Genomic DNA, 27615 nt, shown 5'->3' with positions numbered 1-27615 from the left:
ATTTTCTATTCATTTCACAACATATGGTGGTGAATAAGTGTGACTTTTCATGGAAAACACAAAATTGTTTGGGTGATCCCAAACTTTTGAACGGTAGTGTACATGCATACACACACATACATACATACACAACCACACACAAACCCGCAGATACACCATGATAGTTTTACCTATTTAACCTGTTTATATATTTATTTTGATTATTTGTAAGAGAGAGGGAGAGACGAACTGTGTGTGTGTGTGTGTGTGTGTGTGTGTGTGTGTGTGTGTGTGTGTGTGTGTGTGTGTGTGTGTGTGTGTGTGTGTGTGTGTGTGTGTGTGTGTGTGTGCACGCGCACATAAACAACTTTGTAATGTAGTAATCTCTTCAGCATTGATTGCAGCTTTATTGGCTGTGGTGAACTGCTGGTGGAACAGTCAAGGAGGAAAACTGCCCAGGTGTGTCTTTGGAGGGGGAAACTGCATCTTTGTAATGTAGTAAGATAAATGGACAATAGCTATTGTCACCCAGGCTTATAGGATTTGTCAGAGGAATAGATAAATGATGGAGCAAAGGAGAGGCAGTGAACAGCTCTATCTTATTCTGGAGCGGCTGGTGCACAGGAATGTGAATTTATAGTTTGTCTTAACTCAAAAAGTAAAATACTCTATCTTTCTTTCGCAAAAAGCCTTTCTCTGCTCTCTGGAGGGGAACAAAACTCTGTCTTGCTCCCTGACTGGGTTTGTTTACACACAGGACAGCAGTGTGCAATGTAATCTATGCAGCAAATGTCTCTCTTTATCTTCAGTGCCCTCAACACACACACACACACACACACACACACCCACCTAAGCACTAGCACATACTCAAAGAAAACAACAAAATGACACTAATCACTCACATAGTTTTTTATTTCTTTATGATATTTCTTATTTATTTTGCTTGCAATTTGAACTATAATTCTCCAATTATAATTGGAGATCAAAATGCACATATTGCAGGATTTTTTTTTTCTTTGGATTTCCCCCCAATTGTACTTGGCCAATTATCCCACTCTTCCGAGCTGCCCCAGTGACTGCTCCACCCCCTCTGCTGATCCGGGGAGGGCTGCAGACTACCACATGCCTCCTCCGATACATGTGGAGTCACCAGCCGCTTCTTTTCACCTGGCAGAGAGGAGTTTCGCCAGGGGGACGTAGCACGTGGGAGGATCACACTATTCCTCCCAGCTCCCCCTCCCCGCTGAACAGGCGCCCCAACCGACCAGAGGAGGCACTAGTGCAATGACCAGGACACATACCCACATCCAGCTTCCCACCTGCAGACACAGCCAGTTGTGTCTGCAGGAACGCTGAACCAAGCTGGGGGTAACATAGGGATTTGAACTGGCAATCCCCATGTTGGCAGGCAACAGAATAGACCACTACACCAACCAGACACAGGATTTGTTTTTGTTTTTTTCTATATCAAACATTGCGTTCACTGATTGGTGTTAGTATAATATATTGATTTACTGACAGACTGAGGTAGTTTCACTTCATAAGTACTTAGGGTATATTTCTGCTGAAAGTACATGTTAGTTACAAGCAGCTTCAATCGCTACTTAAAAATAAATTCTGTAAATCATATTATTCATGTTGCAAAAATGTGATTATTTGGCAAAAAAATAAAACAAAATAAAATATAGACTATACAAGTTTTATAAGGGTCCATCTTGGGTCCCTCTAATTCAGTCTGTACATGCTCCCATTATGCCAAATCCTACAAAATAATAACTTAGTGTAAAAGATAGATAAAACACAAATCTACATAGCAACCACACCAGGCGACCTATTCAAAAACTCTGTCAGTGCATTGAACAACTCAGTGGCTGGATGCAGGATAAGACGGAGATAATTGTCTTTGGTGCACAAAAAGACAGACAAAATTAGTGCCCTCCTCAACTCCCGGTCTCTCATAACTAAGAGCCAGGCCAAAAGTCTTGGTTTAATCTTTGACGCCGATTTAAATATCAATAACCACATCAAATCAGTATTAACTTCGCCAGCCTACCGCCACCTAAAAGTATTGCATGAGTCGGAGGATTCATGTCCAAACACAAACTAGAAGGGCTTACCCATGCCTTCATTTCCAGTAGATTAGACTGGTCTATTCTCAGGCCTTTTTGAAGAAGAGTCCTGACAAAAACATGACAAGAAATATCACATTACACCAGTCCTGAAGTCCCTTCACTGGCTACCTTCAAACGAGAGAGTTTATTTTAAAATATTGTTTTCGAACCACTCAGAGGTATTGGGCCCAAATAAATCTCTGCCTTGCTTGTACCATGTGAACCTTCAGGGACCTGTAGGGCGTCTGGGTTAGGCCTATTGGTTCGAATAAAACATGGTGAAGCATCATTGTGTTATCATGCAGCAGTGACTTACAATAAGCTTCCAGAAGATATTAGACCAGCCCAAACTCTGACTAGCTTTAAATCCAAGCTTAAAACTTTTAAATTAAAATTTTTTGCACCTATAGAACTGCACTGTATTTTATCTTTTTATTCAATTTGTTTTCATGTGTTACTTATTGTATTTTTTTCATGATTGATTCTGTGATTTGTAAAATACAAAATCCAATAAACATGTTTTGTTTTTTTTGTTTTTTTTAATTTCCCCCCTGCTCTCGTGTAAAACACCGTGAATTGCCTCTGTGTGTGAAATGTGCTACAAATAAATGTGCTTTGCTTTTTGTATTCGGGAACAAGTATGAAGGTTTAAACAATGAGTATTTCTCACTTTGATTTATTTTGTGTGTGTGAATTTGCCTATGTATTTGTGTGTGTGTGTGTGTGTGTGTGTGTGTGTGTGTGTGTGTGTGTGTGTGTGTGTGTGTCCACAGTGCTTGTGTGGTCTTGGGAGTTGTATTCGTGCTGTCTTCCATGTGCATCCTGGGAAAAGCCATCCATGACCTGGCTACCAAACTACTACCGGAAGTGGTAAGATATCTCTCACACACACACACACACACTGGATCAAAGAAGGGCAGCAAAACCTTTTAAAATGTACACTATATCTTACTCGTAACTGTTTTGCAGCAGAGAATGCAGCACTTATACCTTACTGTATTAACAGCTAGAGAGTAATGAAGAGGACAAGAATACACAGTTAGTCCGCGGTGGTGTAGCGGTCCAAGCATCGGCTTTGTGTCGATGCAGTTGCCCACTGGGGACCGGGGTTCGCGCCCCGGTCTTGTCACATCCGACTATGGCCGGACCTGATGAAGCAGCAATAATTGACAACACTGTCTTCGGGAGCGGGACGGAGTCGGCTTGTGTTCATCACATGAATGCGTCTCTGTGTGTGTCGGAAAAAGCAGTGGTTCAGCCTGGATTCGCCTTGTCATGGAAGTGGTGAGGCGTCTCCTTCAAGACTGCCGGCCGGAGAGATGCAGTTGGCGAACGCATGCAGTACGAGTGTGGGTGTTTGAACTAAAATATGGATCGATTGGCCACAAAATTGGGAGAAAAGGGGAAAAATCAGAAACAAATAAAAAAAAAGAATACACAGTTAAACTCACAGAGACATATGAGAGACACAGACAGACAGACAGACAGAGAGCGAGAGCGAGAGCGAGAGAGAGAGATGAAGGTTGCACGTGTGTATACACGTGTGTGAATACATTATAGTGTCCTGTGATGTAGAAGCAGAGTCTTGAAGGCCATGTCTGAGGGACCAGATGAAAACAAGAAGGAGGACGGGGGAGAAAAGCAGGGTGGGGGCTTGTGCTAATAATGCCAGTGCCATTATGTTGGATTCAGAGCAGGCTCCTGAACCCAGCGAGGGCCCATTACCATCTGTGTTTCTGACTTTCTCTCTCCTTTCCCTCTTTCTCATCTGCCCTCTCTCTTCCTCCCTCCATGTCTTTTGTCACATTTTTACCTCTTTGTCTTTGTTTTGATCACTCCCTTGCTGCTACTTCCTGTCTTCTTTTTTCTCTTTTCTCTCTCCTGTCTTTTTGCCTCTTAACCCTCTTTTTTACTTTCTGGCACTCGTCTCAGTGCTGAAAAAAAGTTCTGTCTTTTAACTTGTGTCTCTCAGATGTCCACTTTGCTCTGTTTTTATAGTTCACTCATTCTCCTTTTGTTCTACTCTGACTAACCTGCAGTTTCTGCTTAGCTTTTTTTCTGCTTCTATCTATCTATCTATCTATCTATCTATCTATCTATCTATCTATCTATCTATCTATCTATCTATCTATCTATCTATCTATCTATCTATCTATCTATCTATCTATCTATCTATCTGTCTGTCTGTCTGTCTGTCTGTGTTCATTCTGGTTTTCCTTTAGTTCCTTAAAATGTTAATATTCAGCTTGTCGCACAAACATACAGCAGACACATATTAATATATACAGTATAGACATGCAAACTCACACAGTGTGTTTGCATAAGAATACCCATATATACGCACACACAAACACACACGCACACACCCACATATATACACACATGCACGCACACACACACACACACTCACACACACACACACACACATATATACACAAACACACACACACACACACACACACACACTCACACACACACACACACACACACACACACACACACACACACACACACACTTGCTTGCTGGTTGTCCATCGTATCTGATGATGACCATCTTCTCCTATTTGTGAGTCCTTTGGTGGCTGAATAGTCCGATCCTGGATGCACAGTTGCAGTTGCAGACCAAGCATGTAAAAAAGTGGTGCTGGGGGGGCAGGGGTAGCTTTGTGAGCATGCCTCTTCGCACACTTTGTTACACACACACACACACACACACATACACACACACACACACACACACACACACACACACACACACACACACACACACACACACACACACACACAAACTCAAATGTAATGTCTTGTAGCTGTCAGGCTAAATCTGCAGCCAAGGATAAATGTAAGACTCATCTTCTCTTCACCCTCCTCTTCACCCTCTCCTTCACCCTCTCCTTCACCCTCCTCTTCACCCTCCTCTTTCCTTTTAAAAGTGCAAACAGAATGAAAGCAAGAAAAGAGATCACAGATTAGAGTGAAAGCCAAAAGTAAAGGACATAAACATGTTAAGATTAACGGGCATGTGGTGGCAACAGATTTATTCAAGAAGGACAATTATAGACTCTGTCTTTCTGAGTACAAACTACATTTTAGAAAATAATATCTAAAACAAAGAGGGCCTTATGAGAATATAGTCACTCAGCAGAAGCAGATTCATTCATAGACACTCGTTTAGTAACTGTGTTTTTCATTCTCTTTCTCCTTCCTCTCTCTCTTGTTTGTAGGGAAGTGCCTGAAACATATAGCTGGAGAGGAACTATAAGTGATATTTTGATCATATTTTTTCTATCAAAAGAGTTAATTTCAAAAGCACATTGGATCAGAATGGTTGAAAGAGTCATATGGCGGAGCATGATTCTTATTTAATGATATCTTTTTGTTCTTCATTACTGGTTCATGCCTCCGCTACATTTTAATGTCCGCAGATCTTAATTCAGCTGTCCCGGGGTCACAGTGATAACATTACCTGGGACTTTGTTTAAGTATTGATTTTTCCCTTCAAGAGCTGGGCTGCAGAATCCAATTGAAACTGAGTACAGAGATGGTTCAGAATCAGGGATCTCTGATTCCTGTCACGTCCTGCATCGCTGCTTTCTTGGCAGGCTGTCTACTGTCTGATTAAAAACACAGAGCCGCGATTGGCTTTCACAGCTTCTGTATGAGAGGGATGAAGAGCACGCACACACACACACACACACACACACACACACACACACACACACACACACACACACACACACACACACAGATACCCTTGTATACACACATGGAAAAAGTCACACACACAGAAGCATAAATTCCAACACACACACACACAACACAGATACTCTTCTATACATGCATGGAAGAAGTCACATACACAGAATCACAAATTCCAATACACACACACACACACACACACACACACACACACACACACACACACACACACACACGCACACATGCTTGTGTAGGGACATGCACTTTCACGGGGAAAATCATGCCCACATATGGGATTACAGACAGAAACAACAAAGACAAATGAAGTCGCACATATACACATCTATCTATATGTACCTTAAGGCCACAAAAGAGCAAACGCATGCATGTGCTCGTGCAAACATGCTCATGCGTGGACACACACAAAAACACATGTACAAACATACACATGGTCACACTCGTGTTTCCTCTCCTGTCAGTGTCAGAGAGAAAACTGAGTAATAGAAGAGCTTCCCTCCCTGCCTCCTCTACTGACTACTGATATCCAGTGTTGTTACTCAATAGAATAGAATAGAATAGAATAGAATAGAATAGAATAGAATAGAATAGAATAGAGCCCTGGTGACCCTTGAGAAACAGGGAATAAGCTGAAAGAAGAAGAGCCAATATCATAGAAGATCTAGACTGCTATCAAACACACGGAGTGCAGATCTTCATTGTATTGGGTATATTTACTGGTTTAGCACTCAGTCTGGCTTGATTATTGAGATACGCTGGTCGAGGGAATAGGTTTGGGGTTGAATGTTTTGGGGTAAAAACAGGGGAATGGGTTCAGAATCACTTTATAAGTTGTGTGTAACAGATTTTTGCGGAGCACCGGTGAGATCTCGGCGGCTAACAGGATCTCTGTGTTCCTGGGTTGACATCTGTGAATGTTCTCATTCATCCAAGTCATGGTTATCCAAAGGAGTTGAGTCAAGTGCAACTGGACTTGGTATATATCCGTGAAGATGTTTCGCCTCTCATCCAAGAGGCTTCCTCAGTTCGTGCCTTTCTGACTAGACCAAGCTATACAGCATCCCGGTATACTTCAAACCCAGCAACACACTCTGACAAAGACTGGTTCATCCCAAAGACCGTGTACCACACACCCGAAAAATTAATTTGGTGTATGCTGTACAATGCAATGAGGATTGCACTGACCTATACATAGGAGAAACCAAACAAACACTACACAAACGGATGGCCCAACACAGAAGGCCAAACTCCTCAGGACAAGACTCAGCAGTCTATCTACACCTAAAGGAGACGACACACTCCTTCGAGGACAGCAACGTACACATTTTGGACAGAGAAGATAGATGGTTTGAAAGAGGGGTGAAGGAAGCCATCTATGTGAAACTGGAAAAACCATCCCTCAACAGAGGAGGAGGTCTGCGACACCACCTATCTCCCACTTACAATGCCGTCCTTTCATCTCTACCCAGGAGACTCAAGAAGCCTAGCCTCCAAGAACAACAGTCGGTCACTTACGGCTCCAATGACTCTCATGACCACTGAATAATGAAGTTGAAACTAACACCCCCAACGACCGTCGCTGCTAAACAAATGCATATCAATAGCTCCAGTAACGACGGGCACGGCCAAACATCGGTACACAAAAGAGCCACTCATATCTATGGCTCTGTTAGCAACGGGCGTTGGTAAACATCGGGACACAAACTGCCATGGACATCTATAGCTCTGACAACGACTCCTAGAGTATAAATATCTGAGTCTCATCACCAGCCAGTCAGACTAGCTTGGTCTAGTCAGAAAGGCACGAACGGAGGAAGCCTCTTGGATGAGAGGCGAAATGTCTTCACGGATATATACAAAGTCCAGTTGCACTTGATTCAACTCCTTTGGATTCCTGGGTTGATGCTCTCGAGTTCAGGCTTTTGGGCTGGTTATGTATTATTAATGCTGGCTGACAAAAGCTCTTCTGAGTGTGATTGATGATATGTATGCCCCCTTTTCAGTCCCTATTCAACAGCCTCTGTGAACAGGCTGAAGACCCATCCTTATTCTCTCTCTTTTCACTCTGTTGATGATGTTTCATGTTTGTTTCACTACGCTATGGCTTTCCCTCTGTTAGCTTGCACAGCTCTTAACGCTTGTGTCTTCTTCAACTTACTGCATGTTCATTGTTTTATCTGACCTACTACTACTGCTGGTACCTCTTCCAACCAAGGTCTGGATAGGTGCCTCTTCCTTTCTGTCTTTCTTTCTTTCTTCCATCCATCCTTCCTTCCATCCTCCCCTTCTTTAATTTTTTTTCTGTCTTTTTTTTTTCTGGCGACACTAAACTGTCAGTATATACCACAAGAAAGACAAAGATAGAAGGGAAACTGTGTGAAGAAATAGTCCGTGTTCACCTCTCTTGGAAAAGCCAGAGTTTTGATTGATTTTAAATGTAATAAATTAATGAATAGAATGGTTGTGTTTGTGCATCAGTGGTGTTATAATGATGCCATTTGTTCAGTGATGAATGATGAATTAATGTTTAGTGATGTTTTCAGACACTGTTATTTCTGTCTGTTTCTACAAGTCTGTTTCAAAGCTGCTGTAAATTGGTGACATTGTATTAAAGTTGTTTTTTAAAAGTCAAAAGACTTTCTTTCTTTCTATTTCTTTCTTTCTTTCTTTCTTCCCTACTCTTTATGCTTTGCTAGCTGCTGGTATGTCCGTTACTCAGTGCATTAATCTTTGTAAAGTATCCTGCCAACACTCTATTAAGCTTAGCTGGTAGAGTAGAAGGGTAATTATATGTTTTGTTTTGTTTGTTTGTTTGTTTGTTTCCCAGCAGTGTTTCAGTCTGCGTTGTATGACTTGTGTGAATCTACTTGGTGCAACATAACACCATTTCCCTTCAAGGATAAATTATGTTTGTCTTATTTTGCTGTATCTTACTTATTGCATCTTATGTTGTTCTGTCTTGCATTTGTGTGCACAGTTAGGACTTTTACAATGAGTGCACAACCTCTCCAGCCCCCTATCTCTGTCTGGATATCATTTCATCTTTTTCACTTTTTTTTTTTTGGTACTGTTGTGAGGCACTTTGGTCCCCTGGTCCAAAAAAGATGCTAAACTAGTCACTCACAGTGGTGTCACATCTTTCTGTCTTCATAATTATTTCTGTTAAACCGTCAGTTAACACAGTTAATATCTCACCCCACCACCCTCTCTCTTTACCTCCCATGTAGGATGACTTCCTGTTCAGTGTGTCCATTGTCAGCGGGCTTATGTGTGTCGTACTGGCCGTGCTCAAGTTCATGCTGGGAAAAGTACTGACCAGCCGGGCGCTCATCACTGACGGTAAGGTTAACAGACACCTATGTGCGCACTGACTTGACAGCCAACACACACACACACACACACACACACACACACACACACACACACACACACACACATGCGCGCCCACACACGTGCACATGCACACACACTGTACATGTAAAATCTATCGCAAGTACATAGCAACATGCATCCTAACACACAAAAACACACAAGCGGACATGCATGCATGAATCCACATTCGCAAATGCACACTCGTGCAAAAAAACAAAACAAAAAAAAACTGAAAAAACACATTGCCACCTCCATGTCCCAAAACCCCCACTGTACCAATGCAATAGACCTGAGGATGCTGTGTGTGTTTTTTTTTCTAACCACAATTTATTTCCCTTAAGAGTCTGTGCTGTACTGCTTGTAGGAAACAAAACAACCCAGTTGCTAGCTCTCTCACATGGAGAATATATATGACATTTCAGAAAAAGATGATCATGGAAGCTCTGAAAAGGTGTATGTTGGGTGTATGGTTTTAAGAGAAATATTCAGAAGTACAAGTACACTGCTGTTCGCTTGATCAGTAATGAGAGGGGACAGGTGTCCACATGAATGTCTCAAAAATCAAACACTTTTTACGAAAAGATTTTTATTTATCAATAAAGTACTGTATTAATACTTAATCAATAAGCTCTTTTCTGCAGTGTTACAGCATTTTGCAGTGATTTTACAGGGTTTTAATGCCGTTCAAAATTTCACATTAACTGATGGTATCTGTGGCCACTTTGAAGTGTAAAATTTTTTTAATAATCTACAGCCTCAGAAAAAAACTGTCTTAATAAGCCCCCCCCACACACACACACACACACACATACATTCATGTCTAACAGCTCTTTTGCATCAGCACAGAAACTACTGAACTCCCCACTGCCGGTAAACTAATGAACTCCCCACTGCCGGTAACCTGTACCTTCCTCCACTACTTGGCCTAAGAAAACAGCCAATAATTGGTGTAGTTACAGTCTGAACATATCAAACTACCACTATGTGACAACAGTCACACAACCCTCCTGCTCCCACTATCAAGAAAATGCAACAAGGGAAAGAGCAAGACTAAGAATTAAGGAGTAAGAGAGGAAATTAAACGGCCACCCCACCCACCCACCCAACCACACACACACGCACACACACAAATTGAAAATGTTTCTTTATTTCCCTGTGTTGTAGCGTTTAACTCCCTGGTCGGTGGTATTATGGGGTTCTCCATCCTGATCAGCGCTGAGGTCTTTAAGCACCACCCTGATGTCTGGTTCCTAGATGGCACCATAGGGGTTCTCATTGGACTCATCATTCTGGCATACGGCGTCAAGTAAGAAATATTTATTTTCTTGTGTTGTCATTTTAATCTGCTTTTTCTGTCTAATGTATTTGTTATGTTATGTAAGGGACATTTTTATAGTGTATGCGCATACATTGAGGCAGACAAACTTCATCAACTAGAGTGTAAGTGTAGACTCGCTAGCCTTTGGCTAATGGGTCGGACCCTTTAGTTGACTGGTTAGTGCAGTCGACCATGGTCTGGGCTACCTGGGTTCAGTTCCTGGCTGTGGCGGATTCCCGGCTGCCCCCTGAATTCGCTATATTGGTGTCAGAAGTGGGATGGTGATATCATGAAGGCCATCAGAAGCGTGTGCGCCCAGAGGTGTGAGGGAGCTAGTATGCTGACGCGTGGAGATGTGTTTCCTGAAGGCAGGGGGGGGGGTAGTGTAACAACCATGGATGCGTAGACTCGCTAGCCCTTGGTTAGTAGTTGACTGGTTAGCGTAGTTGCCCGTGGTCCAGGCTGTCCAGGTTTGGTTTCCGGCTGCGATGGATTCCCAGCTGCCCCTGAATTTGCTACATAAAGCAGTCACTGGAATTTCACTTTTGCATTCTGTATGTGGTCAGTGGATATATTTACACGTGCAAACACAATCATGGATGCCAGTGAGGGATAAATCATGCAGCTTGTAAACAATATGCCCAACCAAACATCACTTCAAGGTTGACCTTTTCAAAAAATCCCAGAAAAGAAAAACTCTGCACATATTTGATTTGGAGTGGTAAGGTCTTCTAATGGTTAATGCGTTTGCCCCCCATCACAAAGGCCCACATTTGAGTCCCATTGGGCTGGTGTAGGTGGAGAGAGCTAGCAGCATGCGGCTAGTTAGCAAGAGCTCCAGGATAGCTGATTAGCTCAGAGTCGACAGACAATGAGATGGAGAGTTCCACACTGCTACTTTATTCTGTTGAACATACATCGGTCTCCACAGCACTACGTTCACCGATCCAATTTGTTATGGAGAGAGTTTGTTCTTGTGGATGTCAGTTGAAGCAGCACTGAGAACGGCTCTACTTTAAAGTGCGTCACAACAAAACAAAAGGAGGAGCCACCATGTGGCGCTATTTGGCTTTGCATTTATATTTACGGGACTCTGACTGTTACAAGTATCAGAGTGTCTTTGAGCGGAATACTTAACACTACCTGCTCCCGGTGTGCCACAAAGGCTGGTTGTCTTATAGCAAACTCATCTTGTGTGGGATTAATAAGGAATATTTTATAGAGTTTAAATTTGGCATTACACATGAACGTTATTAAATAATCTCCCATGTGATCTTTTCTGCCCTCCCACCAGACTCCTGATGGATATGGTGCCTCGCGTGAGGCAAACCAGGAACTACGAGCGCTTTGAGTGATGCACCAGCAATCCAATCAGATGACCAAAGGTCCCGGGACACACACACACACACACACACACACACACACACACACACACACACACACACACATGCAGAGATCCATAGTCATGCACCTGTGCACACACACATCCACATGGATGCACATACATAACTATGATGTATATACTGTACATAGTACATTGGTATACATAAGCACACAGGCACACACTCATTCCACTCATTCATTCATGACCTCCTCCCAACACACTCACACACACACACACACACACACACACGAGAGAGAGACTTTCAGGTTCATCTGTGTGATGTGACACAGCACTTTGCTTCAATCTAGCTATCCAGCAGTGGTTCACTCCTCTTTCTCGCATACATCATCATCACACCATCACTTGAGGAACTGGGATGATAAAAAGGAGTAAGAGAGAATGAGGCCAACAAGACCAGTTAAATGACTGCTGTGCAACATGACATCTTTGGAATCACGTCCAACTCGACAAACCTACTGACAAGGGAGTGTCGATAAGCCTTTAAACAGCCTGAAGACCACCACACTCACTTTCAAAATATGCCAAACTAAAATTCGTTCGTCCTCCCTTGTAGTTATACATTTTAAGTTTTTAAAAAGAAAAGATAATAGGGAATAACGTTAAGTTGGTCATTATAAAATCAAACTGGAATCAAATTGGGCTGACTATATCAAATGAGGGGCAGGCTTCCAAATAACACTTCCTTTGGTTTTGCATTGTATTATTTTTGTATATTGTTTTCCACAAACCAAAGTCAATGCCACTTCTCAAACCCTGTCAAGGGTTCCCAGTTACAAAAGGGCAGGATGGCTTTTACCCAAAGATAGCTGAGCAGCCAGAGGAGCCGTCCTGTTCCAGGTGAACTCGGCCCTCCCTCCATTTACTGAGTCTCAGTTAGGATAATATTGACAATAATAATAACTTTGTAAAGGCAGATAGGGTGCAATTCTTTCAAAAGAGTGAACCCTAGCTGCTGCATCTGGGTTTTTATGCACAGTCATAATGCATCCCCAAGTATCACTAGGGCCCTCATAATAGCCAGCATGAACCCAGGGAAAGACTGGAAACAGCTGAGTCCAGAGGACGACCGAAGTGGGGTTTCTTCCATCTAGCCAGTTTTTGCAAAATTTTAAGTTTCCAGTGGAAAAAGACTGAGTGGAAAGACCAAATGTCACAAAAAAAAAATATCCTGAATACCGCAAAAATGTTCATACACTCATGTGAAGTGGTTTTTACTTCTGCCCATAAGACTCCATGCGCTGTACGGCTGGTGTAAATACCACTTCCACATTAAAACATGAGACGTGGACAGAACTGAAGCATGTGATCAGCCGGTTCTCCATCTTAACTGCTCCATCTTTGTCGAGGGTGTTGAAATGTGGACATGGACACGTAAACCTACGGTCACAGTTTTATTTGCCCTAAATGGATGTGATGGAAACGCAACTAATTCGCATTTTATTTTTTAAGAATCAAGGATAAAATTTGCCTGACAGTTAAACAGAAACATGCCTAGAGAGAAAAAGGAGGAGGAGGCAGACACACAGACGGAGAGAGAGAGGAGAAAAAAAAGAGCACGTAGCACAAAACATAGAACACCATTAATTAAGCATGGTCAGCCCTCTGGTTGAGAACTTAACAAAATGTTCTCATCGATATGGAAGAAAATACACTCGGAGGACAGAGTCCCATTCAGGGCCTGGAAGTGTAAATGGTCAGCTGATCTCTTCATTCACATTACCTGACATGATGATGTGCCGAAGCCCAAATTACTAATGAGTCCATAGAATTACTGTAATTATAATTTTAAAACCATGCCCATTTTAATATGATGGGTAAATATTTTTAAAATATATACGTACATGTAGATTCTAGGACCTTTCTGTTTTGCCTAATGTATCTATATCAGGGTTTTTCAGTGCCATACTACTGTTCACTACTATAATTTTATTCGCATTGGTTTGTTTGTTGTAATGGGCATACCTCATTCATTTTATTTATCAAAAAACAGTTGAGGGGCATCTGGGTGGTGTGGCGGTCTATTCCGTTGCCTACCAACACAGGGATCGGGGGATTGCGTCCCCGTGTTACCTCCAGTTTGGTCGGGCATCCCTACAGACACAATTGGCCGTGTCTGCGGGTGGGAAGCCGAATGTGGGTATGTGTCCTGGTCGCTGCACTAGCGCCTCCTCTGGTCGGTCGGGGAACCTGTTCTGGGGGGAGGGGGAACTGGGGGGAATAGCATGATCCTCCCACGTGCTACGTCCCCCTGGTGAAACTCCTCTCTGCCAGGTGAAATGAAGCAGTGGCAACTCCACATGTATTGGAGGAGGCATGTGGTAGTCTGCAGCTCTCCCCGGATCGGCAGAGGGGGGTGCAGCAGCGACTGGGACAGCTTGGAAGAGCGGGGTAACTGTCCGGATACAAATGAGGGAAAAAAAGGTGGGGGGTGGGGGGGTGTTAAAAAAAACAAAAAAAAAAACAGTTCAGGTACTCACATCATTTGCTTAATTTTTTACATTGGAAAACATTCAGAATGTGGATGGATGGATGGAGGGATTGCATTTAATGTGCCCGGCATTGAACATGCAGTCCCACAAGTACTGTGGCCTAGCTATGGATAATCATGTTATTTTTTATTTCCCCGCTTTTTAATATCAGAGCACAAATCGGGAAATAAACAAAACATCAATCTTGTCACGTACCCAGGATGAAAAAGCACAAAGTCAGCCATGGAGGTTATCAGTGGATCATATATCATAAAAACTTACTGAAAACCTGAGATGAGGTATTCTCCTGTCTGCTGACCTTCTCCTATGTACCTTTGCATGTTCCACGTTGTTATTACTCATTATTATGTGCATCAAAATGAATGTAAATACAAGAGAACACCATGTGTATATATGTTTAATACACTGTTTGGGTACAGCAGTAGCAACAGAACCATGAATAGTCATTTTAACGTCAACTTAATAGGCTTTTTTGTAGTCGGTCACGTCTAGATAAATTAGAACACGACATGGTTGCATAGCTAAACATTTTTACTCTGAAGTGCTTGTATATGTTGTTTTTACAGATGGCTGTGGGTCATTGTAAAGTGAAATGAAATCACAAGTGTTACCATACTTTACACTGTACTGTACTTGATGTAAATCTCAAGTGGATGTAGGTGTGGGTTGATACCTCTGCTAAAAAGCTAGCTATGAAATGGGTCATGCCAGCGTTACCACGTTTCATTTCCTGTGCTCCATAATGTCCCTCAGGAGGTCAGACTGCCTGGAGACAGAGACAACACAGAGGAAACAGCTAGGCCTGTGTGTCAGCGCCGAATTTAGCTGTTCAGTTCTTGGTCTCTCTGCGTTCATGCATAATACAACAAGCGTAATATGACGAGTATTGCAAATGTCAGCTGAGATTGCTGAATGGTATTGAGTTAAATAAAGTAAATGGCGCATGACTCCCCACCTCACCCAACCACCAACACACACACACACACACACACACACACACACACACACACACACACACACACACACACACACACACACACACACACTCTCTCCTCAGATTTCTGCATTGAAAAACAAAGGGGCCAGGCCGGCCAAATGTTTTGGTTGTTGTCTGCAGACCCTGATGGGGAGATACGCTACCGACGTGTTTATTTTGATTTTGGACTTCTTATTCCTGTTGTTGGACGATGGAGATCAACATTCATGTAGACACTACACTTTGCACCAATTGACGGAGGCTTGATGAAATAATAATAATAATCAAAAATCTTTAAAAGTCAGAAATAAACAAAAATCTTTAAAACACATCAACATTGTGGATATTAGAGAAATAACAAAGCAGTATCAGTGATCTATCAACCAGCCCACTGATGTCCTCTTAAAATCTGAGCCAATCTCTTCTGGCAGATTGTTGCCGTCCAAATTCAGTTCACATGGAACATATATATATATAATGGTTTACACTAGATGACCCATCCCTGAAAGTAAAATTCACACCAAATTCTACAATATTCTGAATTTTCTTTTTTTTATATTAAATATGTGGCTACGTTTCAAGACCTGGAATTTGAAAGTTTCATGGCCCAGATACAAGCTAATCTCTCTGGTCACATTATGGTGTTAACAGAAATCCTTTTTGACTGCTGGGAAAAAACAAACTACTATGTACTCTAACACTGACTTTGACTTGTAATATTTATCTTTTGATGTGTAGAAAGAGTGTCTCGAGTCCTGGCGCTTGTTGGTTGTCAACCATTGATTTGACCACATGACCATATGACCCCAGATTTACGAGTCTAACTAGTGCGTCGGGTTTGTACTTATTCTCCAAAACCTGAGGATACATATCCCTTTTTTTTCTTTTTGTAATTTGGCAATAATTCTCAAGCAGGAAGAGGACAGCTAAATTAGCTCTTCTGGCTTCAGGACATCTCATTCCTAGGCATCAAAATTGATATGGCTTTGAAGATTCAGCCAAACTGCAATTCTCTTTAACCAGATTTAATGATTATCTCACACAATTATAATACTCAATACGCAATATATTATATACACCATCAGTCAAAGATTATATAGACTTTCTGTAAAGCTTTTGTCCTGATTTTATATAATGCTGTCAGTTAGTATCCAAAATGGGTCATGTGCCTTATTGTGGCTCACCATATGACAAGATACAAATTAAATTGGGTCCAAATGCAAAAGACGTTGCATTGCATTGTGTTGCATTGCATTGCATCTGGCTCCAAGAGTGAAAACATGTAAGCAGACTCTGTAAGCCTACATCCACTCTAGTCTCTACATTGTAATTATCATCTTTGAGATGACACATTGTACGTGTAATCAAGTGACAGTCAATTGGTCTTATACTTAGTGCCATTGTGATGAGAATTTCCTATAAATTGAAGGTGTGACTTGTTACAAACCGTTTCAGCTCACCAACAGCATGCTGATTTGTAATGCTTTCCCTTATCAGACGCAAAGAAGACAATTGTAAATTTCAATTGCCTCTTTCTAGGCAAAGCAAAATGTTTACACGCTGACAGCCACTACTCAAAGCACAGAGCTAGCGTGAGAATCCATCAGCACCATGCAAAACAAACATTTAGAGAATTTTAGACTCAACCACAACACGGTTATTTCCATTACAGATCAGTTTGTGTTAGGGGGGGAAAGTTAAAAGCTTTGCAGTCATTGCAATATTTTAATTCATCAAGAATTCACATTATCTCTTTTTCTCAACTGAAAAATTTCTAGATCCTCTTTTTCTTACTATAAATTGCTGCTCTCATACAAACGTTCATCATGCTATTTAGCTTTATACTGTACTTCCTTCCCAGTTCTGATTCCTAGCAGTTTGCCTGCGCACATACAATTTTTTCTTTGCTAACAGAGATACAGCTGCCTTCCTTATTATCAGTTGCTTGCACTGTTGGTTATTTAACAAGAGTTTCAGCTGAACACACAAAACATGTGGATTATAAAATGTGTCATCCGATTATCATCTTAAGCAACCTTTGCATTTAGATCAGAAAGGTAATTTTGGTTTCCTCTCTCCCATGATTTTGACGTTTTATAGAGATCACAGGCTTGGCCAAATACCCGGCTGTAATTGGCTTAGATGCTGGAGATACAGAAAAAAATGATCTCTGGAAGTTTATATATGGTTTACTTCTGGAAACACAAATTAAGAACACCATTCAAAAAAAAAAATCTTTTAAAAAACGATTCCTTGAATTTTGTTTCTTTTTTATGAAGATGTGATCATTTTTTGTTTTTGAAATATACTCAATAGACTGAGAAATTTCAGTAAGCAAAGTTTTACTATAATATAACCTTCTAATGATTATGAGTTGCAAAGAAACTCATGAACCTGGGGGGAAAAATAAAACTTGACTCATTAATTCAAGGGAGGAGAGAAAGAAAAAAAAACAACAGTTTGAAATTATTCTGGGAAAACTAAATTAAGCTAACCTTATAAGCCATTCGTGTACTGTGCACAAATAGTTAAGTCTATTGAACAGAAAATCTTCATCCTGGGTCTGGCTTCCCTTTCACTGAGAGCAATAAAAAAAAAAGCAGGCCTGTCAAATTTAGAGAGAGCTATGCTGTAAACACCAACTGTGTTGCTGGTAGTTGTGTCAAAGAAGTCATATCATAGAGCAAGCCACATAACAGAAGTCCAGATCACAGCATGCACATCAGTCATATGTGGCAAAACAGTCCACACTGTAAATGTAAGACTTTATCTCTTCCCCTGCTGTGGCTTACAATTCTGCTAGATCATTGCAACCACCAGTCACCCCGGGATCAGCCTCCAAAGCTGTGATAGGACTGCAAGGCCCATCCACTTTCTGGATGGGCCTTGCACCTTTGAAATCACTCTCAACAAGGAGGAGGCCAGATCCAGTTTCATTCAAAAAGATCAGAGATTGATCTGACTCAGGAGGCTTGAACTGTTGCTGCTGTTGGTGCTGTTAGCTAAAGATACACTGATATGCTAAACCTGTATGGAGATTGTCAATATTTTGAGAGTCAGCTGTTTATGATTATACTTGTATTCAGCATCAGCAGAGTTGTGTACTAACATGGCTCCCAATAAAAACTGCATCTTTTGCCTTTTTTAATTGATGGCTAAGCTTAAACCTCCATCTCACATATTAACTTGCCACAAACAATCATGAATCCATTTCACCTTTATTACATTCATGTGTTATTTAGAAAGAACAAGGAATTCTGTTGAATCGGGTCTGCAATGTGATGAATTGTGCCAAATGACTGAGCTCATTTCTTCCATCAAACTGATATGTGTACATGATGTAAATGTTGCTGAAATGTTGCTGTTTGAATGACTGATATGCTTATCATTGTAGCTGCAGAACAGACATGGGTCAGATCAAATAGATGTGTATGACGGTGATGCAATGCATTTCTCTTTCCCTATAGATTTTGCATGGGCTGCTAAAAACCCTCAAAGCTTCAGCAGGCAATGGAAATCACGCCCTCAAATACACACAGACACACACACATATGGATAAGCACACATAAATAAAAGAGTACAGTCTTTTAAAGATACAGAATCAATAACAAGTCTTAATGACCTTGTAATAGAATTATTGTCTCTTTGTAAATATCTTAGGTGGTATTACAGATACTGTAAACACTGTTTATTTATGTATGGCAACTATGTGAAATCCCTTTGTAGCAGGAACAAAGTTTTATTGATAAATAAAGGTTTATCCTGTCTGTTCATCAAGAACACTGAGTTAGGATCTTATTTGTTTCAAGAAATGCCACAAGTTATGGTAGGTTTTCAGCATTGGGGCTAGGACTGGGGTCTCCTGACAAATTCCAAATCACAGCTAGATAGTGTACACATTGTCGGTCTTAAGTTTCCCCATGGAGAAAACGGACACTAAATCTTTTTTTAGACTGTTAGATCTGTCATGGTGATACCATTTCAAAACTCGTGTGAAATGGTATGATCACCTTCTGTCTTTAGAAGGAGTTGTTGGCCTTATTATATAATGTAAATCTCCTCAACCATGGTGTATGATGACTGCTAAAATTTGGAAACACTTCTGCTCAACTGTATTATAATGTAATTTGAAGCAGTATCAAAACATTGCAACACCAATTCTTAAACTGTCATTAACAGGTGTAACACATGTTAAGGATAGGCACATTGATGCCTCTAATTTTTTTTCATTTAAACATAGACTATGTTTTACTTCCTTCCAAAGGCCTGGTTATACAGTCAGGTAACCATTCATTTCATTCCACAATATCATAATGCTGGGTACAAATTAATGTTTGTCCCAGTCAGTGGACATTTTGGGAAGAATTGCCTAAACAACTTTCATGATTCAGCAATACATGGAGAGTGTAATTTGTATTAATTAGGATACAATGAAGTTTTCCCGTGGCTCTCTTATGTCTCCAACAATTCAAGATTACAATGTGTGTCAGTATGTCCAACAGTTCAAGATTACAATCAATAGTTGATCTGCCTTTTTAATGATCATTCCTAGTCTAATGCTGTCTTCCCTTGCTTTAACCACCCTGGTTATAGTGTCTAATGATCTCCTTATGACAGCTGGTTCTGGTCACCTTACTATTCTTATACACCTGGATCTCAGTGCAGCGTTCAACACAATCAACCACAATATTCTCCACGAATGGCTTGAGCAACTGGCTGGTCTTACAGGTCCTGCTCTCTCCTGGTTCTTGCCCTATCTCACCAACTGCGCACAGTCAGTCAGCATGAATGGTTCTCAGTCTGCCCTCTCCACTGTACTCCTTGGAGTTAGCCAAGGCTCCCTCCTCAGCCCCCTGCTGTTCTGTATTTATCTCATCCCCTTTGGTCATATCATTCAAAGATGAAGCCTCTACTACTATGCTGATGATACCCAAATATATCTGGACTAAGCCTGACACCTTATTTCTCGCTCAACGCCGGTTTTTACCAAATAAAATCCTGGATGCACCAACTGTGACAAGACAGAGGTTGTGTTGATCAGCCCCAAATCCCTCTTCAAAAAAGCTACCAACTTCTGCCTGACCATTGAGGACACTAAGGTAACCCCTTCCCCATGTCAAAAACCTGGGAGTCCTATTTGACACCAACCTCATTCGAAGCCCACATTAATGAAACCTGCCAACTCTCAGTTTTCGTTTTCCTTTCTTTTTTCCTCTTTTTTCACCTGAAGAAATTTCCCAACTCCACCCATTCCTCAACTTCGCTGATGCTGAACGACTTAGTCATGCTTTTATTACCTCACCACATCTGGACTATTGTAATGCCCTCTCATTCGCATTTCCGAACAACTTTTTTAACAGATTTCAGCACGTCCAGACATGTTTCCCTACTCTACCCGATATTACAGTGACACCTGCTGTCACCAGAAGATAACAACATTTAAATGAATTGATGTATAGAAAAGACTATTCATAAAGTAGCTGGCGATTTACATGTTTTAGATTTACAAAAAAATAATAATAATAAGGGGGTTGCCAGTTTTTATTTAACTTCTAATAGAGGCTATTTTCCCACCCTCTACACATGCTGAACCAGCTGTGTGACTAAATTTTACTATTTTACTGAAACAGTTGGAGGAAGTGCTGAGTAATTTGAGACCCCATTTACACCTGACTTAACATCTTGGTGAATCTTGGCAGTCTGATCTGTACTAATTTACATAAATATCCAGTTTTAAAATGCCCTCATAGGCCTTAGGGGGTAGTTTTGAGATGCAGCGTGGCTACAACTTGTTTTGAACATGAAATTGTTTGTTCAAACTCCATACTTCCTCTTTCTACTCCTTTCCAAAACATTACAAACAAACCGCCTTGTGTATCTCTCCAGCCCCTAGACACAAGCCTTGCAGAGTGCTACTGGCGTGTGGCAGCCATACTGACATGTACCCTGGCTCTGCCAAATGACAGAAGCTAAACAGTTGTGGGCTTGGCTAGTACTTGGATTGGAGACCTCCCGGGAAAACTGAGTTGCTGCCAGAAGTGGTGTTAGTGGGCCAGTAGGGGGCAGTCTTCCCTCTGGTCCTAATGAAAAAAAAACGTCAAATCCCAATGCCCCAGTGCAGTGACAGGGACACTGTGCTGTAGGAGATGCCGTCCTTCAGATGAGATGTTAAACCGTGGTCCTGACGCACTGTGGTCATTAAAGTTTCCATGGCACTTATCAAAAAGAGTAGGGGGTTCAAGTTCAAGTACTTTATTTCTCACATGCACAAAGCATACAAAGTAAAACATGCAGTGAATCGAAGGGGTGTACTACGTCTGTCATTATGTGAAAAAAGACATAGGCCTAGATAAAAGACAAAAAGATCAGTGCATTCTTAAGTCAAAATAAACAATAAATAAAAAATAAAAAAAACCTAGCTGTCTCACGTATGTGAAAGGTCGTATATGTCGAGAGTTCTTGTGGCCTGTGGATAGAAACTTCTCTTTAGTCTCTCTGTTTTGACCTTAAGACTACAGAGGTGTCTACCAGACCCCAATAGCCTGAACAGTCCGTTGTTAGGGGTCAGAAGTTTCGCTCATGATCTTCTTGGCTCTTCTCCTCACCCTTCTGGTGTAAATGTCCTGCAGGATGGGGAGAGATGTTCTGGTGGTGTGTTCCACTCTCTGCAGATCAACTTGGTCACGGGCAGAACAGTTTCCATACCAGGCAGTGATGCAACCTGTAAGGATGCTCTCCACAGCCGAGGAATAGAATGTCTTCAGGATGGAGGGTGAGACCTTGAATTTCCTCAGCCTTCAGAGGAAGTAGAGCCTCTGTCTGGACTTCTTTAGAGTCTGCTGAGTGTGAAGAGTCCAGGTGAGATCATCAGCGATGTGTACGCTGAGGTATTTAAAGCTGGAGACCCTCTCCACAGGTTCCCCATTGATCTTTAGTGGGTTGTATCCTTTCCCCGGCTATCTCCTGAAATCCACCACTATTTCTTTGGTCTTGCTGACATTCAGGGTCAGGTGCCAGGTCATCTACTTGGTTCAGATAGGCCTGTTCGTTGTTGTTGGAAATCAGGCCTATTACCACTGTGTCGTCTGCAAATTTGATGATGGAGGTGGAACTGTCCGTGGCTTTGCCGTCATGTGTGTAGATGTTGTAAAGCAGAGGGCTCAGCACACAACCCTGAGGAACACCTGTGTTGATGATCAATGTTCCAGAGGTTAGCCCGCCCACCTTAACCACCTGGGGCCAGTCAGTGAGAAAGTTGTACACCCAATTGCACAACGGGGGGTTGATTCCTTGCGACCTCATCTTCGTGACCAGATTGAGGTCTGGTCACGAAGATGCCAGGACACCAGATTCCCTGGTGTCCTGGCAAAATTCCCAACCAGGCTCTTTCCATCTGGCCACTTAATCATCCCCCCAAATAAGTGGCTCAATGATTCCTCCCTCTCCACCTCAAGCTGATGTGTGGTGAGCATTCTGGCACAAAATGGCTGCCATGCATCACCCAGGTGGGTGCTACACATTGATGGTGGTTGAAGTGAGTTACCCCTTCAATGTGAAGTGCTTTGGGTGTCTAGAAAAGTGCTATATAAAATTATTATTATTATTATTATCACTACTGGGTCCTTGATGTAGTCCTCTGCAGGGGTAGATGTGGATCAGGGCTGGGTCTAATCAGACACAGCGAAAGAGGAGGGGGTCAGACTGAGACATGCAGTGTTTACTGCTGCTGCTGTAAAGTGGAAGCACCAAATAACTGTTCGAGAACTCCGTTGTGAGACACGTCACAGTGTGAATAACAGGAAAAGGGGTTATTAGTAGTAAAGTCCCTTGTTAATGTACATCAAGGATCTAATTCAGCCATAGCGGGGGTATTTCATCGACGAAATGAGCTTATATCAAAGGGTGTAACTGTCTCAGAGACGTGTTTCATTGAGATGTTTATTTTATGTTTCTGTAATAAATTCATGGTTATTGAGTTCCTTCAGCCATTAGAAAAACGATTAAAATGTAATAAATAAGTGGTTAAAAGGGATAACATTGATAAGTACCCTTTATGCAAGGTTTATTTGAAGTTAGCGTGTAATTGGTCACATGACCAGAATTTAGTTAAGGGCATAGCCATTGCATTATGGGTCAGAACCAACATGGATGCAGAGGAAAGACATCGCCGTATACAGCCCCCGAAAATAACTTTATTCTACATGTGGTTCAAGAGTCGCACACGGTAACTGTCCTTCATTTGTTGATTTCATTGCATTTCTATTGTGCTAGCATTTGGGCCTGTTAATTAATGGACACTAGCTTGAGAGACTTTAAACAGAATAAGAGTTATATATTTTAAAATTTGTCTTTTAATTTTTTGTCGTTTTCATGGTGTCTGCTGACGATAGAGACAGCGATATAAAATAAATCTTCAAAAGACATCTGTATGATGCGTGGCCGTTATTTCATTGGACCAGTGTAGCTACAAATGGCTATACAGTATTATGCAGTACAAAACATTTTCTATGACATATACATAAGTACTATGTATGTATGTAACGTTGAGGTGGGGGAAGAAGGCAGCTTGTGACAAGCCTGTTTACAGGAGGTGCCTGCATCTGCCATCACAGCCTGGAGTGTGCTCAGTGGAGGCCTTCTGACAGGACCTTGGCAGAAATCCTGAACAGTGAATAGGGAGAGACATAATGAGAGAATTCACACAAGAACAAGTGTGGAAAGAAAAAGAAGAGAACAGAAAAGATGAGCAAAGCAAAGAAGTCCCATAAAGTCAAGTCAGTTTGTATGGATCTACATCACAGTTACAGTCTCAGAGGGCTTTACGTTCCCACAGCGTGACGACAGGTAGAAACAGTAAAGACACACCTTTGATCGCATGAAGAGAAACTCCACAGAAAATACTTTTCAGAAAAAAAGGGGGAAACGTCAGGAAGATCATTGAAAGGACAGATAGATGTACAAGAGATGCTGAGTGGCCAATACAGTAATATATTTAGAAATAAAACACTAGCAAGAGAAGACAAGAGAAGAAAAGTAAGCAGTCAGCTAAGAATGGTTTAGCATTTGCATTTATGACTCTACTGCTTATATTTCTTTATTTAAATTCTTCCACCTCTTATAATTCCTATTAAACACCCCATTCTTTCCACATTCGTCCCAGCTGTTTCTCTATGAAGGTGTTGCCCTTCTGTCCTTATGCACTTGTGGACAGGAGGAGTTTAGCTCACTGTGAAATGTATCTTGAAAAATAAACATGAGCCAAATCCTCAAATAATTTTATACCCCCCCCCCCCAAAAAAAGAAAGAGTAGCCACTGGCCTGTAGAAGGGTGTAGACTGTGAAGTCCTGGCCAGACATTTTAGCTCTTCTGTGTTGTGCCATCCTCAAAATTCTGTCAGTAGCGTTGTCCAGTTCTAACAGCTTCAGACAAACTATCACCTTTTTCTTGTAACCACTGCCTGGATCTCATTTCAGGGGCTTATAAGTTTACAGTAGAAAAAACTTAAGATTATCTCAGATTCTTACCCCGTGGACCCACCACCCGCAGGGATGAGCGTTGGGGTAGGGTGCAATGCAGGCCGGGCGGCAGGCAAAGGCAGGGCATCGCAGAATGGTCCAGGAGGACCAACTGGGAGGAGACCCCGGGGTAGACCCTGGGGAACACCTTGGGATCCCCCAGGAGGAGCTGGAGGGTGTTGCTGGTGAGGTGGACATCTGGACAGAGGTGGAAAAACCCGGTCCAGAAAGTAAAAAACCTAACTGTGTCTTTACGCCACCCATGTACTAAACCATCAGATTGCACTGATTAGTTTCCCAAATCAACTGGTTTAATACATGGATGGAGTAAAGACACGGTTAGGGTTTTTCTCTCTGGACCGGGTTTTTCCACCTCTACATCTGGAGTGCCCGACTTAGCTTGTTGCCACCGCGACTCGACGCAAGAGAAGCGGCTGATGATGAGATGAGAGTATCTCAGATTCTCTATGAAAAATTTACCCATTTAAGATTATTTAAACATCCAAAAATATCTGAACATCTATTTTGCATATAAACAAGTAAACATATTGCAGCATTTTCTTTTCTTATGCTAGAAGCACAATTTTAGAGTGAAATTATGCAACAGAAGCACAGATTAGCCACATAACTGTAACTTTAGTGTCCATTGAAAAGTGTACTACTGTTTTAAACCCAGTTTAGCACCTGTAAGCTGAAAATGTGGAAATATGCCAGCAAACTCATCTGAAACTGAATACCCATATCAAGTCAGGCCAAGTCACATTTGTAATTGTATGGCCCTAAATCACAATTTAGCCCCAGAGAATTACAATCACATTACAGTACATTCTGTGCAATGCACTATATTATGTGAGTCAACTGTAAACATGCACAACTCTCCACCAAAGAGAGAAACTTGGAAAGCCCTAACTGAATGAATGTTATTATCATGACTTTACTCACCTTGCTCTGCCTCAGTAGTTTCTTTATCTCTGTCCCACTGATGATTCTGTGGTTATTCTCATAGCTAGGAACCAAGGAAGGGTCATCCTTGTCAGCTGTCCCGTGGATGTCTAGGTGCCTGTGAATGAGGGCCAGGTAAGTCCGTTTACCCTGTGGGGAAAAAGAAGAGGCGGTGGGTGGTTATCTGAAGAGGGGTGGTAGACTTCTCTCGCAAGTTACCTAGATCTTACCATAAAACAAAAAAAAAGTTTTAGAAACATCTGAGCTGGTTACCTCCCAAAACTTCTCTTTTTATTTTCATTTTTTTTTCTGTTTCCCCGCCTGCTGCCAATGACTGCTGGGATAGGCTCCAGCATCCCCGCGATCCTGAGAGCAGGATGAGCGGTTAAGATAATGGATGGATGGATGGATGGATGGATTGATGGACCCCTCCTTTTGTCCCCGAATGTATCTGACCAACTACTCTCTTCCGAGCCAACCCGATCTCTGTCCCACCCTTCTGCTAATCCAGGGAGGGCTGCAGACTACCACATGCCACCTCCGATACATGTGGAATCAGCAGCCGCTTCTTTCAACTGACAGTGAGGACTTTCGCCAGGGGGACGTAGCGTCTGGGAGGATCACGCTATTCCCCCCAGTTCCCCCTCCCCCGAACAGGCGCCTCAACCGACCAGAGGAGGCGCTAGTGCAGCGACTAGGACACATACCCACATCCGGCTTCCCACCGTCAGACACGGCCATTTGCTTCTGTAGGGACGCCCAACCAAGCCGGAGACAACACGGGGATTCGAACCGACGAGCCCTGTGTTGGTAGGCAATGGAATAGACTGCCACACCACCCGGACACCTTCAACTTGGCTCTTTTGCCATACACCAGAGCTTGGCTTTTTCTTTTGGTGGACTGCAGTCGCTGGTTTTCTCAGTGTTTAGTTCGTGCTTGACCACAAAGCACAGGGACATGTTGTCTGGTGTATGGGCTGCACACAACTGTACAATACGTACCAAACAAGACAGACAAAGAAAAACATCAAAATCATGTCTGTAGAATGCTGGAGGGTGTATTGAGACTGTCTAGATGGAGTTCTTTGTCTGTAAGGCTTTTTATATACAAGTATTGACTGAATCATCACAGATTGGGTCTGGGCTCCCCCTCACTGAGTGGGTTTTCAAAAAGATGGGAACATCCAAAACATGGATGGCATAATCTTGGTTTTGGAGACTGATCTAAAGTGTTATTTATCAATCTTATCATCTCCAGCTGAGATGGGACTGATGAGGGTTGTGAATTGAAGTGTTCATCTTCTTATGATGTTGCTCACAGAATGAATTTTATGAACAAAGTAGACATATGGATCTGGTTTTATCACATGAATCCCTCCACATCCTAAGATCCCTGACTTTTCCTCTGCCATCATTGTTCTTCAAAACTGAGCTGCTGTTCAACTCCACAGTAAAGCTGCCTTGGAATAGCCTCCAAAACTGTGATTGGACCATCTGCTTTTTGGGAAAAGTGGATGTTGCTTTCCCTTCCTAATTGTTTTCCATGTGAGTGAGGTCTGACTCTCAAGTGATTTAGGGTAGAGGTGGGTCTGGCGTGAGAGGTTAATTGGAATGTGCAATAGATCAAAGCCTGAAACTTTGTAATAAGGAAATCAGGGAGAAAGGCAATCTGTGACTTAGAGTGGATTACATTTTGAAAGCAACTGCTCTAATCTCGCAGTATATTGACTGAGAAGCAACATGATAAGCACCATAGTGACACAAGTTTTTTGTGTGTTGGAGAGAGAGAG

At 41.9% G+C, this 27615-nt stretch overlaps 1 protein-coding gene across 1 annotated transcript in view; it reads left to right on the top strand.

Annotated features, from left to right (window-relative positions):
- Positions 1 to 11852, top strand: part of tmem163a (transmembrane protein 163a) — a 116522-nt gene extending 104670 nt beyond the window's left edge. Inside the window, exons 5-8 of the mRNA XM_056290065.1 lie at positions 2864 to 2960; positions 9035 to 9146; positions 10344 to 10485; positions 11792 to 11852. Of these exons, the coding sequence (XP_056146040.1) occupies positions 2864 to 2960; positions 9035 to 9146; positions 10344 to 10485; positions 11792 to 11852 (412 nt within the window). The remainder of the gene's footprint in view (positions 1 to 2863; positions 2961 to 9034; positions 9147 to 10343; positions 10486 to 11791) is intronic.
- The last annotated feature ends 15763 nt before the right edge of the window (positions 11853 to 27615 follow it).

This window comes from Lampris incognitus, chromosome 11 (genome assembly GCF_029633865.1).
Source record: "Lampris incognitus isolate fLamInc1 chromosome 11, fLamInc1.hap2, whole genome shotgun sequence".
NCBI lineage: Eukaryota > Metazoa > Chordata > Actinopteri > Lampriformes > Lampridae > Lampris > Lampris incognitus.
The sequence above is the reverse complement of the archived record's forward strand: the minus strand, read 5'-3'. Positions and strand labels throughout refer to the sequence as shown.